The sequence below is a fragment of the Cervus elaphus genome, chromosome 16 (genome assembly GCF_910594005.1).
Source record: "Cervus elaphus chromosome 16, mCerEla1.1, whole genome shotgun sequence".
NCBI classification, from domain to species: Eukaryota; Metazoa; Chordata; class Mammalia; order Artiodactyla; family Cervidae; genus Cervus; species Cervus elaphus.
The window spans coordinates 16652729-16673545 of record NC_057830.1 but is presented as its reverse complement, the minus strand read 5'-3'; the positions used below and the strand labels follow the sequence as shown (position 1 = coordinate 16673545).

General features: G+C 39.1%; 1 protein-coding gene across 4 annotated transcripts in view; it reads left to right on the top strand.

The window, feature by feature from the left end:
• FKTN (fukutin) overlaps window positions 1-20817 on the top strand; it is a 112707-nt gene that overhangs the window by 40363 nt on the left and 51527 nt on the right. For 3 of the 4 annotated variants that reach the window (XM_043927226.1, XM_043927223.1, XM_043927224.1), the window contains exon 10: window positions 12680-12777. In XM_043927226.1, coding sequence (XP_043783161.1) covers window positions 12680-12777 — 98 coding nt within the window. Of the gene's footprint in view, window positions 1-12679; window positions 18582-20817 lie in introns of those variants that run through there. The other variant, XM_043927222.1, reaches the window with a different exon arrangement.

Here is a 20817-nt window from a genome sequence, read left to right as displayed (position 1 = left end):
TATTTTGTTGTTTGAATATATAAGAGACTCTATGACGTTGTATTCTGAAAGAAATGAAAACAAATTTTCTTTAAAATTTTAAAGTGTTCATAGCAGTTTTATTTATGGTAGCCAAAAAATGAAAACAACCCAAATGCCCATCTTTTGGTGACCAAATAAACAAGTTATGATATGTTCAAACAATGGAATTCTGCTTAGCAACAGAGAAGAACCAACTACTAATACATGCAGTAACATGGATGAATCTCCAAAACCTTATGTTAAGTGGAAGAAGTCAGATAGGCAGAATATGTACTATGTACCTGCATTTATTTGAAATTGTAAAGCAGGCAAAAAGTAGGCAAAAGCAGTCAAAAATGTAAAAAGGTCATTGGTCACCAGGGGCCAGGGCGGATTGACTGTATGCCTGCCAAAGAAGCACAGAGAGCTTTAGGGAAGCAGGGTGGAAGAAATGCTTTATATCTTGATTATTTTAGTGGTAACCCAGGTATATATATCTGTCAAAACGTGAAGTGGGTGCTTTTCATCATGTGTAAATTGCACCTTGAAAAACTGGTTTAAACGATTGAAAACGAAAAACAAAAAAAATGTATCACTTAGAAAATTGATGCTAAGAGAAAAGAGCCCAAGATCACAGGTTGAAACAAGAGGATATCTGGGACCAGAAGCCATGAATTTGATCAAGGCAGACCTAATTGCAATGATAAACTTGGAGCCTTTTGCATCTGCTTGGATAAATTGGATAATCTAAGATCAAAATAAAAGAAGCCTTTTATATGTTTAGTATGAAATTGGAAATCATAACTTAATCTCCTTTTTTTTATTATCTATTATATCCAAAAAGGAATACTATACAGGTTGTCTGAGACAAAGCAAGCACAGCTGGAGTCTTATTACTTGTTGTTGAGCTAAAGATATAGTTTTTGAAAGTTATGCAGTAGAAATAAAAATGTCCAGAGGCTTTGTCCTGTGACCTTAAAGAAAAGTTTTGTGCATGCTTTAAATTAATAGTTTTTGATATGGTTGTTATGCATGTGCATTCAGGTGTTAAATGATACAAGCTTTAATTTGTCTACTCATTGGTGATATAAATTTCTTCTAGTTTTCTAGTTTAGTTCTGTCCTATGGAGATTGCATAGGAGAGTTTGCCAATAGAATAGATGGAATCACTCTGTTCACAGTGGAAGTCAGTGGAAAACACAAGATTCAATGAGTAGAATTTTATCTTATAAAATATGTATATGCTATATATATATTCATTATATGTTAGAAGTTTGGGACAGGATTAGTGTATGGGATCAATAAAAACCTCAGAAAGACTATATGCTAGCCCAGTCACTGAAAAGTTTGTTAGCCGTGTCTCTATTATGTCTTTTGCTTCTGTATTATCTGTGGAGGGATTGTGAGGAGTTTAGTGGAAGAGATGGTTCAAAAAATACTAGTCAGCATGCTGTAACTTTGGTTTTCAAGAGTTGATTCTTAGAAATGCTTAGAAAACTATGGGCAGAATCGATGCTAATGACATTAATGTGGCAGAGAAATTCTCACTTTGTCATATTCCCTTTGCTCTAAATATTACAGATGGATATATCTAAAACATGTAGCTGAGCTACAGGAGTATGGAGTAAATAATGAAAAAGCAATATTTAAAGAGAATTTCTAAATTAAAGACAGATAAGCAGGATAAATTGAAGTGGGGAAAACCACTAGACCATTCAGGTATGACCTAAATCAAATCCCTTATGACTATACAGTGGAAGTGACAAATAGATTTTTTGTTTGTTTGTTTGAATTTATTTATTTATTTTTTTCTATATTTTTTTCCCATTTATTTTTATTAGTTGGAGGCTAATTACTTTACAATATTGTAGTGGTTTTTGCCATACATTGACATGAATCAGCCACGGATTTACATGTGTTCCCCATCCCAATCCCCCCTCCCACCTCCCTCCCCACCCCATCCCTCTGGGTCTTCCCAGTGCACCAGCCCTGAGCACTTGTCTCATGCCAACCTGGGCTGGTGATCTGTTTCACCCTTGATAGTATACTTGTTTCAATGCTGTTATCTCTATAAACATCCCACCCTTGCCTTCTCCCACAGAGTCTAAAAGTCTGTTCTGTACATCTGTGTCTCTTTTTCTGTTTTGCATATAGGGTTATTGTTACCATCTTTTTAAATTCCATATATATGCATTAGTATGCTGTATTGGTCTTTATCTTTCTGGCTTACTTCACTCTGTATGATGGGCTCCAGTTTCATCCATCTCATTAGAACTGATTCAAATGAGTTCTTTTTAATGGCTGAGTAATATTCCATGGTGTATATGTACCATAGCTTCCTTATCCATTCATCTGCTGATGGGCATCTAGGTTGCTTCCATGTCCTGGCTATTATAAACAGTGCTGCGATGAACATTGGGATACACATGTCTCTTTCAGATCTGGTTTCCTCAGTGTGTATGCCCAGGAGTGGGATTGCTGGGTCATATGGCAGTTCTATTTCCAGTTTTTTAAGGAATCTCCACACTATTCTCCATAGTGGCTGTACTAGTTTGCATTCCCACCAACAGTGTAAGAGGGTTCCCTTTTCTCCACACCCTCTCCAGCATTTATTGCTTATAGACTTTTGGATAGCAGCCATTCTGACTTGCGTGTAATGGTACCTCATTGAGGTTTTGATTTGCATTTCTCTGATAATGAGTGATGTTGAGCATCTATCTTTTCATGTGTTTGTTAGCTATCTGTATGTCTTCTTTGGAGACATGTCTGTTTAGATCTTTGGCCCATTTTTTGATTGGGTCATTTAATTTTCTGGAATTGAGCTTCAGGAGTTCCTTGTATATTTTTGAGATTAATTCTTTGTCTGTTTCTTCATTTGCTATTATTTTCTCCCATTCTGAAGGCTGTCTTTTCACCTTGCTTATAGTTTCCTTTGTTGTGCAAAGGCTTTTAAGTTTAATTAGGTCCCATTTGTTTAGTTTTGCTTTTATTTCCAATATTCTGGGAGGTGGGTCATAGAGGATCTTGCTGTGATTTATGTCAGAGAGTGTTTTGCCTATGTTCTCCTCTAGGAGTTTTATAGTTTCTGGTCTTACATTTAGATCTTCAATCCATTTTGAGTTTATTTTTGTGTATGGTATTAGAAAGTGTTCTAGTTTCATTCTTTTACAAGTGGTTGACCAGTTTTCCCAGCACCACTTGTTAAAGAGGTGTGACAAATAGATTTAAGGGACTAGATCTGATAGACAGAGTGCCTGATGAACTATGGACAGAGGTTTGTGACATTGTACAGGAGACAGGGAGCAAGACCATCCCCAAGAAAAAGAAATGCAAAAAAGCAAAATGGCTGTCTGAGAGGAGGCCTTACAAATAGCTGTGAAAAGAAGAGAAGTTAAAAGCAAAGGAGAAAAGGAAAGCTATATCCAATTGAATGTAGAGTTCCAAAGAAAGGCAAGGAGAGATAAGAAAGCCGTCCTCAGTGATCAGTACAAAGAAATAGAGGAAAATAATAGAATGACAAAGACTAGAGATTTCTTCAAGAAAATTAGAGATACCAAAGGGAACGTTTCATGCAAAGATGGGCTCAATAAAGGACAGAATTGGTATGGACCTAACAGAGGCAGAAAATATTAAGATGTGGCAAGAATACACAGAAGAACTGTACAAAAAAGACCTTCACAACCCAGATAATCACCATGGTGTGATCACTCACCTAGAGCCAAACATCCTGGAATGTGAAGTCAAGAGGGCCTTAGGAAGCATCACTACAAACAAAGCTAGTGGAGGTGATGGAATTCCAGTTGAGCTATTTCAAATCCTAAAAGATGATACTGTGAAAGTGCTGCACTCAATATGCCAGCAAATTTGGAAAACTCAGCAGTGGCCACAGGACTGGAAAAGGTCAGTTTTCATTCTAATCCCAAAGAAAGGCAATCCCAAAGAATGCTCAAACTACCACACAATTGCACTCATCTCACATGCTAGCAAAGTAATGCTCAAAATTCCCCAAGCCAGGCTTCAGCAGAACGTGAACTGTGAACTTCCAGATATTTAAGCTGCTTTTAGAAAAGGCAGAGGAACCAGAGATCAAATTGCCAACATCCTTTGGATCATCGAAAAAGCAAGAGAGTTTCAGAAAAATACCTATTTCTGCTTTATTGACTATGCCAAAGGCTTTGACTGTGTGGATCACAATAAACTACGGAAAATTCTGAAAGAGATGGGAATACCAGACCACCTGACCTGCCTCTTGAGAAATCTGTATGCAGGTCAGGAATAAGACAAATAGTTATAACTGGACATGGAACAACAGACTGGTTCCAAATAGGAAAAGGAGTACATTAAGGCTGTATATTGTTGCCCTTCTTGTTTAACTTATATGCAGAGTACATCATGAGAAACGCTGGGCTTGATGAAGGACAAGCTGGAATCAAGATTGCTGGGAGAAATATCAATAACCTCAGATATGCAGATGACATCACCCTTATAATAGAAAGTGAAGAAGAACTAAAGAGCCTCTTGATGAAAGTGAAAGAGGAGAGTGAAAAAGTTGGCTTAAAGCTCAACATTCAGAAAACAAAGATCATGGCATCCAGTCCCATCACTTCATAGCAAATAGAGGGGGAAACAGTGGAAACAGTGGCTGACTTTATTTTGGGGGGCTCCAGAATCACTGCAGATGGTGATTGCAGCCATGAAATTAAAAGACGCTTACTCCTTGGAAGGAAAGTTATAACCAACCTAGACAGCATATTAAAAAGCAGAGACATTAAACTTTGCCAACTTTGTCCATCTAGTCAAGGCTATAGTTTTTCCAGTAGTCATGTATGGATGTGAGAGTTGGACTATAAAGAAAGCTGAGCGCTGAAGAATTGATGCTTTTGAACTGTGGTGTTGGAAAAGACTCTTGAGAGTCCCTTGGACTGCACGGAGATCTAACCAGTCCATCCTAAGGGAGATCAGCCCTGAGTGTTCATTGAAAGGACTGATGTTGAGCTGAAACTCCAGTACTTTGGCCACCTGATGTGAAGAGCTGACTCATTTGAAAAGACCCTGATGCTGAGAAAGATTGAAGGCAGGAGGAGAAGGGGACGACAGAGGATGAGATGGTTGAATGGCATTACGGACTCAATGGACATGAGTTTGGGTAAACTCTGGGAGTTGGTGATAGACAAGGAGGCCTGGCGTGCTTCAGTCCATGGGGTTGCAAAGAGTCAGACACGACTGAGCTACTGAACTGAGCTTAACTGAACTGAAGCAGGATAAATAATAAATCTACATCTGGATGCTTCTTAAAGAAACAATAATACCCAAATCAGAAAATTTTACAGGTTACCAGAGACAATAGATTGCTCATAGAAGAAAAGCAGATATACCTCAGCAGCAATAGAGCACAGAAGATAATGGAGTAACATCTTCCAAAAGTTGAGGAGAAATAACTCTCAAGTAAGAATGTTATGTACACTTAAAACTAGTACCCAAGAGGGAGGTCAAGATAAAGGCATTTGCTTATGTACAAAGACTAAGAAAGTTTATTTTTCACAGATCTACATTAAAACTCTATTAAAGGATCCAGAAGGAAGAGTTGATATATATGGAGTAATGGCCACAGAAATGGATCAAACATGTCAGTAAATTTGTTAGCTCTTGTCTGGTTTACAAAAAAAAAAAAAGGATGTTAAAAATAAGTTGAGGAGGAGATTTGTTACATTTTCAAGGAATAAGTATACTAAGTCCCATGTTAAGGAAGAGGATAAAGATTCTGCATAATTTAGTCTTTATTAGAAAATTTTGTAGTGTTACATTTGTTGAAAAATAGTAAATATTATAGACATTAATTACTACTGGATAGAAGTATTATTTAAAACTTCCAGACGAGAAGAACAAAAGATTATTTATAAACCCTTACCAATTCAAATGAAAGTAGGAAAGGTGGGACAAAGAAAAAGTATAGTAAACTAAAAACATGTAAAAATAAGCATAAAATAGTCAGCATTGTTGTATGTGTATTGGGTACTATTCTGTGCACTTTACATTTACATATTCATTCTATGCTAACATCTCTCTGAGGTGCTGCTAGTGCCTTCACTTTATAAATGAGGTTAAAGCACACAGAGATTGGCCAAGGTCACCCAGCTGGTAATTGGTGAAGCCAGGGCATGAAATCAGACAGTCTAGCTATAGAGTTCAAAATATGCCCAACCACATAATTTATTACAGTAAATATTCACAGATTAAACTAACCTATAGAAAGATAAAGATCATCAAATAAGATAGAAAACAGCATTTAGCTATAAAATGCTTGGAAAAAGCAAAAGTAAAGCAAAACCACACAGGAAGCTTGAAAATTACGGGGATGGAAAAGATATACCCCAATATTATTAACCAAGGAAAATTGTTCTGTAATCTTAGTATCAGACAAAGTAGAATTTTATTGAAGGGAATGTTAAAGGATGTTAAAGAATTAAAAGGCCCACTGCATAATTTTACAAAGGAATAGTCCACCAAGAAGAAATTATACTCATGACTGTAACTGTAACTGTGATGACTAACAATATAGCTTTGAAATATATAAATTGAAAACTGATGAAATTACAGTGAATATTTGACATGTCCACAATTATGGTGGGAGATTTTGGTTATACTTTTATTTTAAAAACTGCTCGTTCAAGCAAAAAAAAAGTCAGTAAAAATATTGAAGTGAAAGTCGTGTCTGACTCTTTGTGACCCCATGGACTATAGCCTACCAGGCTGCTCTGTCCATAGAATTCTCCAGGCCAGAATACTGGAGTGGGTAGCTGTTCCCTTCTCCAGGGGATCTTTCCAACCCAGGGATCGAACCCCGGTCTCCTACATTGTAGGCAGATTCGTTACCATCTGAGCCACCAGGGAAGCCCAAAAATACTGAAGATATGGACAAAATCAACAAGCTTGATCTATTTGATGTATTGCTATATAAAAGTCTTCATCCAGCAAATGGTGAATACAGTTTCTTATCCACTATAAATGGAGCATTTACACACAAGTTGATTGATGTACTACGTATCAAAACTTGTAGAATTCAGTTAAAAGGACAGAGGTAAACTTGTAGGCTTGAAAACAGTAAGTATGAAAGAATAGATTTTAAAAAATAAAGTTACACGTATGTGTAACTCTGTGGCTGATTCATATCAATGTATGACAAAACCCACTGAAATGTTGTGAAGTAATTAGCCTCCAACTAATAAAAAATAAAAAAAAAATAAATTAAAAAAATAATAATAAAGTTACCAACTGAAGAAATTAAAAGAACAGCACAGTGTCAGCCCAAGGAAAGTGAAGAAAGGAAACCTAGAGAAGAAATTAATGAAATAAAAAAACAGCATCAAAGACCAACAAATCAAAAATCTAGTTCTTAAATTATAAAACGTAAAATTAAAGACAATATTGAATACTCAAACCCTGGATGTCTGGCTTTAGAGTTTATGCTCTCAACTTTGTTACACTGACTGAAAAGCAAATCTGTGGACTACTACGTACTCAAGTGTGATAATTAAGGAAAATGTGAAAAATGATAAAATTTCCTGGAAATACTATCAGTATCAATATCAACTCAAGAAGATCTAAATAACTTAGACTCATTAATGAAATTGAATTGCTAATTTAAAATCCTTTTCTTTTCCCTACCAAAGACTTAGAAAATCTATAGGATACTTTTACAGTGCCTTCATAGTATAGATTATTCCCTATATTAAATAACTTATTTTTGGGAAAAAAAAACTTACTTTAATGCATTCATTTTGACTAATAGCAAAAATTTTAAGGGAAATTACTGTCTTAGTGAACACAGAGGGAAATATCCTAAATGAAATGCAAAAGAATAGAATTTTGTAGTGTGTGTGTATTAGTGTAATTCTCAACACTTGAAGATTAAAGGAATAAAAAAGTACATGATTATTTCAATAGATGACATTAAAAACATTTGATATATTTTATAATTAACAATAACAAAAGACCTTTTAGTAAACTTGGAGTAAAAGGGATCTGAAATTTCTTTAAATTTGCTAAAGGGAATATACCAAAGACCTAAAGTGAGCAATCTTATTTAATCATAAAACTTCAGAAGTGTTTGTCTCTTTCTTAATCATTAATTAATTTTTCATTAAATTTATTTTTTAATTGAAGGGAAATTGCTTTACAATACTGTGTTGGTTTCTGTCATACAACAGTGTGAATCAGCCGTGATTATACATGTATCCCCTCCCTCTTGAGCCTCCCCGCTCCCGTCACCCCACCCCTCGAGGTCATCATAGAGTGCCAGACTGGGCTCCCTGTGTTACATCGCAACTTCTCACCAGCTATCTGTTTTACATGATAGTGTATATATGCCATTGGCTACTTCCTCCGTTCATCCCTCTCCTTCCCCCGTTGTGTCCGCAAGTCTGTTCCCTACATCTGTGTCTCCATTCCTTTCCTCCAAATAAGTTCATCAGTATGATTTTTCTAGATTCTATATATATGCATTAATACACAATATTTGTTTCTTTCTGACTGACTTCACTTTGTATAACAGGCTCTAGTTTTTTTGTTTTTTTTTTTTTTTTTTTAAAGAGAAGGGCTTCTAAACCTAGAAACCCTTCTTTTAAAATCAGAAGTAAAACGTAAGAAATATGTGCGGACTCTGCTTTTATTAAGCAGTATGCTGGAGGGCTTAGGCACTGCAGTTACACAAGAAAAAGACATTAAGAGTTAAAAGTGGAGACAGAATTGGTAATGAGAATAAACTAGTGTTGTTTTGCAAGAAATTCTTGTTTTAAAAAATGGCTTTGCTATTTTAACTCTAGAGTTTAATGCAAACTTAAGTTTAAAAAAATCAGATTCAGTTATAGTAGATGATGTCTCTCTTTCTCACTTAGCCTAGCTAACAGTAAAAACAGTGTTTGTCACTTAGCTATTATATTTATAGGTTGTACAATTGATGAAATTAGTTTATCCAGCCACCAGTAAGTAGTTTTATAGATTTTAAAGATGTCTGTGAGGGAAAAAATGATCTATTCCAACTAAATTCTAACTACTGTTTTTTGCAAAACTAAAATGAAGTAAAAGCAGTATGAAATAGAAAATAAATGGATTTTTTATGTGTGATAAGATCCCTTGAACTTACATTCTGATTGGGGCTAGCTTAGTCCGAATTAAATCTGTTCACATTTTGGATCCTATCTCTGGGCTTTAAAGTAAAAACTGCTTAGGAGAACTTAATCTGGGCTTAAAAAGCTAAAATAACATTGACTATATTATAGTCTTGGTTATTATTCACTGGTAACCTGGACAGAGTGTGCTGTTCTGAGTCACTTACCACCCCACCCCCACAGCTTCCTCTCCACAACCCCATTTTACAGTCAGTTTTTACATTTATGGTTTGTTTACCTTCCCTCTTTTCCTAGGAAGCTGGAGTTTTCTTTTTGCTGAAAGGCTTAAAAATTATCTGGCGAAAAGAAAACCACAGTTTTAGGGATATTTCTATTTAGGAACAAAAATTAACGTTTGAGTTAAATTGTCTTTGAGTAATTTTAAGATTCTTTATATATTTTAAATGTTTTGTTTTTGTTTGTAAATCTTTCATTGTTCAGTGAAAGCTTTGAACATTTTATTTTATGAAAGCTTTTATGAAATTTGTAGCATTCTCACCCACCCTGTCATCCTGGTTTTTCATTCTTTTCAGTTCAGTTCAGTTCAGTCACTCAGTCATGTCCGACTCTTTGCGACCCTGTGGACTGCAGCACGCCAGGGATCTAAATGGGACGTTTCTTCATTCTTTTCATTCTTGTACCTCTTTCCTAAAACTGTAGAGGATAGAATTTGAGAGAGAAGTTTCCTGGCCTATTTTACCTGATAGACCATGATTTCTGCCTCATTTCAGCTTCAGTGTGTCAACTTGGTAAGATGGACAGGTGGACATTCTGCTGACCAGCATCTGATTGGGGACGGTAGAGGCTGATGATGGATGGTTATATCTCATGGCAAAATAAGCAATTCCATGAATATGAGTGTGCAGAGTAAAATTGGGACCAGCAGATGGTGGAACTGTGCTGTATCCTGTTTCTTCCTCAGCACTGAAACTTGCTGTGGCCTTCTTTTCATACAAGCCAGCTGGGATTGTCTGTTAACTGCCTGCACCTATTGGCTGGGTAGAAGGGACTTGTTGCTTTCTTTAGAATTGCTCAGCCTGTCATTCTCATCTGTGGCTTTAAGTTCATCCGGTAGTAAAACATGATATTGAGAAGCAAAATATACGAGAACTGACCTTTCCTTGAAGAACATCCCTGTTAGATCCCTTTTTCTATAGTATGATTACACTTTGAATCTGTTTTTTCTCTGTTGCTTTTTTATTTAATCCTCTGATATTTTAAATTTCTTTCATCTCTGCTATGCTACTTCAAATCTTATTACTAAAGGTTCTTACCATGTTGTGAAGGAAAGAAATATTTCTCAAAAAGCAACAACACAGAAATATTCCTCAGAAAGCAACAACACAGAAATATTTTTCAGAAAGCAACGACACAGTCTATAATATAAACTATATAAACGTAAATCTAACAAACCTGCTAGTTCCCTTTGTAATATAGAACTTTTTACTGATCCAAAATACCTTTAAGAAGTGTGTTTCAGTAACAAAACTTACTAATTGAAATAATTTGCTATGAGTTGAGTTAAATTCATTATAACATATTCCTTGGGCTAGCTTAGAGAGACTGTTGTGCATTTGAGATGAAAGAAAGAAAGGAAGAAAAGGAGGTGGGGGAGGGTGGGTTCTTGTGAGGAATGGAAGCAAGGAAGAAGCCTGGGAGAACATGTTAGAGTCATGCCTTCTTTTTTCCTGAAAAGTCCATGCTGTGAAGGAAGAGAAGATTCACCTTACACGGATGCTGCTTATTTTAGTGTTCTTTAGGTTCTTTTAGTAGCAGTTTGAATTTGATAGAGATTTAATGATGTGCAACCTATTAAAAATAAGAAAGAAAAAAGTTTGAGACTAAGAATAGAAATTAAAAAGGGCAGGTGATAAAAGGCAGAGCAGGAAGAAGGTGGTTTGTATAACTGTTTTTTTTTTTCAGAGAATTATTGTTGAAATACAGAACATCCAAGCATAGGGTCTCTATTCCTGCATCTGAGGAGGGTCGGTGGGGTGAAGCTTTGCTTAAAAAGTCAATATATGTTGGGTCTTACCATGTTCACATATTGTAGTATGAAATTCTCACTACTGTACAAGTTAGAAAAAGAATTTAAGAAATACTCTGACTGAACCTGGGAATTTCTTCTTTAGCTATCTAGTGTTATCAAAAGCTAGATAAAGCTTCACAGTGAAACCCAGGACAGAGAAATTAACTTGGCCTGTCACAAAGACACAAGTATTTGTGATGCTGTTGTTGGAAAATATCATATATCGCCAGGATTGAGTTAGGTTCTCTGGCTAACTAGGAAGGTTTTGTTTCCTCTCTTACTTGCTATACATGCCTCCCTCGATGTATACGAATTTCAAATACTAGAAATGTATTAAAAAAGAATATTTATATATTTATGTATTTAAGGAATTGTCTCGGCCAAACCCAAACACTTCCCCAGGGTTTTCCAGACTCTTATCATTTGCCTCCATCTTTTGGCAACTTTTTGCTTTAACTGCAGTCTTAGACCCCACTCCAATACTCTTGCCTGGAAAATCCCATGGACAGAGGCGCCTGGTGGGCTGCAGTCCATGGGATTGCTAAGGGTTGGACATGACTGAGTGACTTCACTCTTCACTTTCATGCATTGGAGAAGGAAATGGCGACCCACTCCAGTGTTTTTGCCTGGAGAATCCCAGGGACGGGGGAACCTGGTGGGTGCCGTGTCTGGGGTCGCACAGTCAGACACGACTGAAGCGACTTGGTGGCAGCAGCAGCAGTCTCAGACAGGCGCTCCCTGCTAACAGCAAAGATGGCCATCAGCAGTTCTCAGTTTCCATCCCACAGTTTAGAGACCTCTGCACAAGAACGCTTCTTCCCCCGGTAGTTCCAACAGAAATTCCAAGACTGACTTCCATTTGCCTAATTTGTATAAATTCCCTTCCCTGACCTAGTGACTATAATCTACTGGCTAGGTCTGAGTCTTTTTTGCCCATCTCTGGAGCCTAGGAGTGGAGTCAGCCGCTTTTGGACCATATGGACTGGGACTGCTGCTGCTGCCGCTAAGTCACTTCAGTTGTGTCCGACTCTGTGCTACCCCATAGATGGCAGCCCACCAGGCTCCGCCGCCCCTGGGATTCTCCAGGCAAGAACACTGGAGTGGGTTGCCATTTCCTTCTCTAATGCATGACAGTGAAAAGCGAAAGTGAAGTCACTTAGTCGTGTCCGACTCTTAGCAACCCCATGGACTGCAGCCTACCAGGCTCCTCTGTCCATGGGATTTTCCAGGCGAGAGTACTGGAGTGAGTTGCCATTGCCTTCTCTGGACTGAGACTAGGGGAGTGAAATTGGGATATAGTTAACATTAGAAAAGAAAGGAGATGCTGGACAGTTAACAACAAAATGTCCCCTGTATCTGTTCCCCAAAGCTGTTTAGTGGAAGAGGACTGTCCTTTGGCCCAGGGTACACTAGCTGTGGGTTCCTTAGCTAAACTTCCACTGTTGGAGCCTAACTCCTCTCCACATTGCCTGTTTTGCCACAGATACCTGTTTCCCAAGTTTACACTGTGCTGGACTGAGTTTGTAGACACAAAGTTTCGTGTGCCCTGTGAAACTGTCGAATACATTGAAGCCAACTATGGTAAGACCTGGAAGATTCCTATAAAGACATGGGACTGGAAGCGTTCTCCCCCCAACGTGTGGCCCAATGGAGTCTGGCCTATTTCTGAGTGGGATGAAGTTATCCAGTTGTACTGAGATAGTAGGTCAAAATGGTATTAATAGAATTCCCCTCCTGCACAAAAGGAAGATGACTGTTTAAAAAGATACATGTCAAACATAAGTAGGAACCAAAGAAATATGAGAAGTTTGAAGATACAGAGTCCTAACTCCTGAGCCATCTGATATAATTCTCTCATCTGACATTTATTAGAGTCTCCATGTGCCAAGTGCAATACTAGGTTACAGTGGAGAGGCAGAAATGAGTGAGACAGATGTCTACCTCTTTCCCCCCTCCCTTTGGTAAGCAACCCAGTTCCTTTGAGGGAAACCCCCTCACCCTTTGAAGAATGTTCCTTTTATAGAATATGATATGTTCTATAAGTGCTTTCAGAAAGTTCAATGTTTGTACTGGAAGGTGGGCTTACCAGGTGCAACTAAGGAAGGGTATACACCAGTCAAAAGGAATAACTCCTTTAAGCCTGTATATTAGGGCTACTTTTAAGGTTGTGGATGCTGAGTTAATAATCAAGTGGTCAGATTTCAGGTGATGTCAAGAAAAGATGTGAGGCAATACCTTTTACAAGCAACCTGGTGTGGAATTGATTTAGAGCACAGGGCATCATATAAGAAAATGACAGTTTATTTCTAGTCTTGTCAAAGATATGTAAATTTCCATACACCTTCTATTTTCATATTTGAAGTGAAAAGAAAGCTTATGTGTGTGTGATGCTTCAATTTCCGGCCATTGTGAGAATATTTTCATTGACCTGATAGTACTCGTTTGACAAATCATTCAAGTGAGACTATGCTACCAGACATGATTTCTAAAGGGCTGTGATTTCATAAAACTTATTTTCATTATTTCATTCTCAATCAGTAGGTAAAATATGAGTGATTCGTGGTCACTTAATATTTTCTGAATTTATAATCCTTATAAATCCCAATTTAAATATTAACCCTAAAATATTAATAGAAATACCTCTACTTTTTCTAAATGTACTCCTCACTATATTTATTCATCAATTACAGTTCCATATCTTTCACTTATGGCCTATGAACCAATTTCCATGATATGTAAGCCTGCCTGTTCCCCTCCTCTTCCAACACTACAGCAGGACTCCAAAATGCACATAAGTGGCAAACCTGGCAGCTTGCCCACCTGAGATCATCGTGTTTGTAAAGTTTGTATCCATTCCCAATTGTCCTATCTATTGAATATTGTGGGCGAGGGCAAGAACTGAGACATCCCTACTTTATCATGTACCGCCCACCCTGAAACCCCTGGTTTCCTTTCTCCCTTGGAGATACATCTCTGAGTGGGCTGGGATGGCTGTGTCTCCCCAACTCTTCATGAGTCACTTTGATTGCGTATTCTCGGTGACAGGTAAAGGGATATCAGGCACCGGAAGCATGCTGTTTTTTCTTTGTCCAGAATAGGAAGCCATCTTACATTTTATCTAGGCTGCTTAGGGCTACTTTCTGGACCAAACTGGCAGATTGTCCTCTACAACTAAAGAATAATAGTAATATCATAGATGGAAACCAGAAGAGAGAGTGGGCTGAAAGTTTTCCTAAAGCAAAGTTGGGGAAAGCTACAACCTATGACCACACCACTCCAAATTAAAAAATAACAAAAACTTTTTTTGATACATAATAACCAGTGATCTTCCTCTCTTAGGATGAACTTTCAGTGCATTGTCATTGGGTCTACTCATAAATAACATAATTAAGTTTTTAGGGTTACCAGTAAACTTGTCCCCAGATGACAGGTCATTGTAATCAACTTTCTCTTTGCTAGAGAATCAGCCCATAGAAATTATACCCAAATTCTAAATAGATGAACCTTAACTTCTTTTTTTCATGATCGAAAAATTTTAACAGGTATTATTAGTGTTCCTGGGCAAAATCCACCTTGTTTAGTGAGAAACATTAGTGAGAAGCGCAAACTTAACTTCTAGAAGTGCATACACTACACATTTCTACCCATTTCAGGTTGGGTTTCCCGCTGTTCGCCAGGGTAGGAGGGTCTTACCCACTCTCTGTTTAGGTTATTTCATTTTATCTGTCCCTGAAGGGTTCAGAATCTAAACTATCTTGTTCACATTGATAGAGGTTCCATATCTATTCCCCTGTACACAACTGGCTGCTAAAATACCTTTTTTTTGACTGCCTTCTGGTTTCACAGGCTCTAGATCTTGGATCCTACCCTAAGTTGGCAGAATGAAAGCCCTTCCCTAAACTCTGAAGGCCAGGCTTGCTCTGACAGATTCAGTTATACTTCATTCCGTGCTTCTTAACCATTGCACTCTGCTAAGTGACCAGAGACCTTGGATCCACTAATCAGCACCTCATCAGATCACTTTTCTTTCCTCACCTGCATATTCCAACAGTAATTTTCCTAATCTGACCATTTCCATGTACAGTTTGCCTGGCTTACCAGGAGAAAACCTCTTATGTTAACTTGGTAGAAGTTATACATCCATGGATGTCCCCAGAGAGGTCCTGAGAGTCAAGACTGACAGTCTGTCACTTGACAACCAGGTGGCCACTCATTCCTTCTCTAAGCAGGGAGCTCATGTCCTTCTCTCCTCTGCTGCAACTGCTGACATCAGGATCCAGGAATAAAATCTCAATTCTCCAAATGGAGCCATCCTGAGAAGCTGAGCAGTGGGACAAACCCTGAAATATGACCACTAGATGGCAGAATGTGTGCCACCATTCCCCCAAACACGTTAACACTCATGTGAAAATCAGCCTGCACTTGAATTTTAAGAGCCAGAGGGAGCTTCACTGCAACATTTGTTTTAACCCTTTTATTTTATAGCTGAATAAATAAGCATAGAAAGGAGTGATCTGAGCAAGAAACAGTTGGGTCTCTTAACTCAAGAGTGCTGTGACTCCTGGTATATGCCTGTTTCACTGATCACAGCACAGCGTCTTTTTTTTTTTAATTAAAAAATTTTTTTTGGTTGTGTCAGGAAGATCTGCTGGAGAAGGGAATGGCTACCCACTCCACTATTTTGCCTGGAGAATTCCATGGACAGAGGAGCCTGGTGAGCTACAGTCCATGGGATCGCAAGGAGTCAGACACGACTGAGCAACTAATGCTTACACTCAGCATGTGGGACCTTTATTCCCCAACCAGGGATCAAATCTGTAACCCCTGCATAGGAAGCACCAAGTCGTAACCACTGAACCACCAGGGAAGTCCCCCAGCACAGAATCTTTAGCCCTGCTTAACATGCTTGACCGAGAAGTTTACAGGATGTTTTTGCCATTCCCCACTTAATATCTTTCTGCTCAGATTAAGAGCCTGAGGTGATAAAGGGAAGTGTTTCTTTCTTGTCCAGAATGCTTACACTGTCTTCATACCTTTATCTAAAACATGCCTTATCTCCAAACGGTGAAATAGTTCATGTTTGGAGGCATTAGCCTTTGGTCATGATATTCTTAATATCCAGGAGCGCCTGATTCCCTTAGGCTCAAGATGTATCCCATTTCTACTTGCATCTTCCACTTCTTCAGGAAACCATTAACACCAGGCCACGAAGTGCCAATTTCTGCAGACTCCTTTCTCTTCCTCTTTATTGATACTCTCTTATGAATACAAGTAATTGACAATAGCCTGTGCTCATTTCTTTTTTCTTTGTGATCCTAAACCATGGGTTCTAGCGTTATAGGCTATAAAGCTTCAAATGGCACATAGGACAGCAAGGTATTACATAGGAAAGCAGGGATTTATGGATTGGGGACCAGAGCTGTGTCTAGGAAACAAACCTGAGTGAATTCCCACTCTCCAGTAAACCCTCACCCACTGTCACAAGGCTGAGGCTGCCAATGTCTCTGAGTCCCTAGTTCCATCTTCTGGAAACTGAACAGTTCTTTTGTTCTCCATGTTATAAATCCTCAGGAGACATTTCTCCCTCAAAACCTAGTCAGAGAAAGTGCCACATTCCCACCTTCTAACACATAGTCATAATTTGTAACAGCTTTAAAGCCTGGGAAAAATTCTAGTTTTTGATGAATCAAGAGGATTTCTCTGAAGAAATGTCCCAGCAGCTATTTCTCTTTCTTCCTCCTCTTCCTCTGTCACTAAGACCCAGGCTAGGTTACCTCTAACATGTCACTTAGGGAAAGTGGCATGTTAGCATAAAAGGGCACAAACTTTTAAATTAGGCGGGAGTTTGAGTCCCAGCTTCATTATGTGGGTTTTATGGTAGGGAACCTCATAGCTTCAGTTTCCATATGAGTGAATTGGTGAAATGATGGATATTTATGATTTTTTTAAGTTAGGATTAAATTAAGTGTACCTAGTATCGACCTAGAATTAGGTTAATACTCAAGAAATGTTCTGTTTCTTACTTCCAAATCCTTTTCTAATTATTCTTCAAATGGGATGGGAGAAACTGGGGTAGGACACAGTGCCTACTCAGAAGATTGCATGACTAAATTTGCCTAGGGAAAAAAAAAATGTTTCATTATAACAAGGCATCAAATTGTATGGTTTATGAATTCAGAGATATTACCGTGGTGCTTCCTTCTCTATATTGAACAGGTATTTTCATTTTATTGGTCAAGTGATTGTCTTCTAGAGTCTCCTTATGCTATTCCATATACTACATAGTTCTAGATCCCAAGCAGGTCACTCTCTGTACTTCCCTATGTTTGGTGCTTGCTCTGCCCTGAACTTTTGTCTCAATATTATAGCTTTTCCTGGAAGTAAACCCTCACCTCCTTGTTAGTAAATCTCTGCCCAGCCGAAATCAGGTATAAGCGATTTGGAGAGGGAGAGAATTTGGGATACTTACTTTACTTAATTTTTTGTGCCCATGAATACTATATCAGTATGATTAAAGAGGAATTGATAATAGTCATTTCCACCTTCTTCCCTCAAATTTATGTTTCTGTTTCAACTAGGCAAGAGTCAACAGGGTCTGTGATGCTATTTTAAGCTCTTCCACATCAGACTGAAATCTTAATTATAGCTTATAAGTCAGACAGACCAATTCAGTGGTAATACTTTTTGTATGGGACCTGTGTTTATAAAGGAGGCAAGTATAAATTTTCTTGAGGGAAATCTCTGTTTCTTTATTCTCAGAACTTATATCTTAGAATGCCTTCCTTGCCATCCCCCAGCCCAACCCAATGCAGAGATTATGTTGGAACCCATGAGCCACCCAAGCTGCTGTGTTTCTATGCACAGCTCTCACCATGGAGTTGAAAGGCTGTATGAGGAGAATTAGAAGTACTGTATTTTGTTCTATAAAACAATATAAACTGTCTCAAGTACCATTAAAAAAAATTACAAGATTTTATAGACTTATAATGACTCATTTGGAGCATGGGGAATTGTTCATGTGTTTGTTAAATAAAAATCATAAGTAGCTATTTGTGTGTCCTACATCATAACCAGAAAAATGTTGATTTTTCTAAACAAAGTGATATTTTAAATGTGAGTAAATTTCAGTGTATACTTTGTTTAGTCACTGAGTCATGCCCAATACTTTGCGACCCCATGGACTGTAGCCTGCCAGGCTCCTCTGTCCATGGGATTTTCCAGGCAAGAATACTGGAGTGGGTTTCCATTTAGTTTACTATTTCACTTTATCTTCAGGTACAGATAGTTTGTGGTACTACTGAAAATACCTTTAATATTATTTTGATCAGAATTTGTAATATATAATCCTGTTTGGGATGATGAATAAAATTTTTCTAATCACTTGAGATATTTTGTGTTTATTTTTAAAGCTTGCAGTAGAAATAATAGTCACTAACATTCATAAGCAATCTAGTAAAATAGTAATGTTGCCACCAGTACAGTACTTCTCAAATTAAGGTGAGATAGGTTTTATGGTTAGACCCTAATTCAATATGAATAGTATCCTTATAAGAAAAGATTAGGATACAGACAAACACAGAGGGAAGATCAGGTGAAGATTTAGGGAGAGGATGGCCATCTACAAGCCAAGAAGAGAGGCCCTCAGGAGAAACCAGTCCTGCCAACACCCTGATCTAAGCCTCCAGAACTGTGAGAAAATAAATTTCTATTTTAAGCCACCTGGTCTGTCACACTTTGTTAGGCAGCCCTAGCAAACTAATGCAGTAATCAAGGCAGAATAGTATCGGTAAAGGGATAGACACATAGGTCAATGGAGCAGAAAAAAGGAAATTAGAGACTTGACATCAAAATATGCTCAACTGGAGAACAAGATGGCAGAGGAGTAGGTGGACATGGAGTACATCTCTCTCCTTGGATACATCAGGAACACACCTTCAGACACAGAAGTGCATGAAGAACACTGCTGAGAGCCGACAGGAGTACCTGACCAGCGGAAGAGAACAGACAGACTCACGCAAAACTCGGCAGGACGAAGAAAGTAGGGGGAAAAGCAGAAGTGTTAGTAGGATTGGACCTGCCCTTGGCGGATGGGGGAACTGAAGCAGGGGTCCAATCCCCACATCAGGGCAATTGTCTGAATCAGAGGAGAAACATTTAAGGCTGAGAGTGAAACAGCTGATCTGTGGCAGCCTAAATGGGATGAGAATCAGACAGTCCTTGCCGCAGCCATACATACTCTGGACAGGGACATAGATACCCTGGAAGGTGCAGCAGCTGGGAGCTGGAGTTTAGGGATTGTGGAGCAATCCCAGGGTGAGGGCTGCTCTTGACTACAGAGAGACAGATTGAGGGGATGTGAGGGAGGAGACTGTGGTGGGAAATGCCTGTGGAGGAAAAGCCGGGTGGCCGTGGAAGCAAGGAGATACTGCTGAGTCACGCATAGCGGGTGGAGCCATCACCATAGCCTCTCTCCCCCAACATCCCAGCATTGGCAGCTGAACAATAGAGAGGCTGGCCCATCAAATGCCGGATGCACTGAACCACAGAGTAGGACCCCAGCCAGGAGGGCCCCTCTATGTGCCTGACATGCCGAATAACAGAGAAGAACCCTAGGCAAGGGAGCTCTCTAAGTGCTTGAATGGGCAGAGCTACAGAGAGACTGGCCAAAGAGGCCTTCTGATTGCTAGCTACAAGAGGCTCGAAAAAAGACTCTGATAGGGTCGTAACTCCTGCAGCGGAGGCAGTCTGTGTCTCTCCACACTTGGCACAGCCAGGGTCCCCTCAAGCCAAGCAGCTGCGCCAACTTCATGTTCAACTCACTGGGGCAGAGCTGCCACAGGCAAAAGTCCTGCATCTATGCACCTAGGGTCGCTTTGGCAGTGTCAGACGCTACAGACTGTGGCCTGCCAGGCTTCTCTGTCAGGGAGAGGGGTTCTCCGGGCAAGAATACTAGCATGTATTGGCCAGTACTGGTTGCCATACCTTTCTGGAGTGCTATACTTCCTGCTGCCCTACCTGCCAATTCCCCTCAGTACCTGGTGCTGCCAGAACCCCTGCAATCCAGGCAGCTGCACCACCTCCACACCTGGCCCTCACAGGGGCAAACCCAAGTCCTGCAGGGCAGCCTCGGGAGCAAACCCCAGTGGACAACCCACATGCAGAGGTGAAAATAAAACCACAACTGAAATCCAGGGACAGTGAGACTAAAGAAGAAGACCCAAAACCTTCCCACCAGCTGGATAAGCTGCAGATTAAATCCAAATGATCAGCTAGGCAGACTCTGTGTCTATGGAATATATAAAAGGTCATTGAGAGCTCCCACAAAAGAAAATGTACTAGTTCTGATAGCTGTGGACGTTGGAGGCAAAACACAGAGGAGTAGGACCAGATTAGAATCTGAGCTGCCCCCACAGCAGGTCCAGAGATCAGCACGATGCTGGAGGGCATCCTAGGGAGGTGAGGTGGACTGACTCCCAGCGAGGAAAAGGACTCTGACAGCAGTGCCTCAAGAAAAAACATTCATTATTCTTATGTTTTGGCTTGTTCTGTAGATTCTTTTGGAGTTTTTTCCTTTTTTTCCCCCCTCTGTTGTAGTTGTTGATTTTACTGGCACTATGAAAT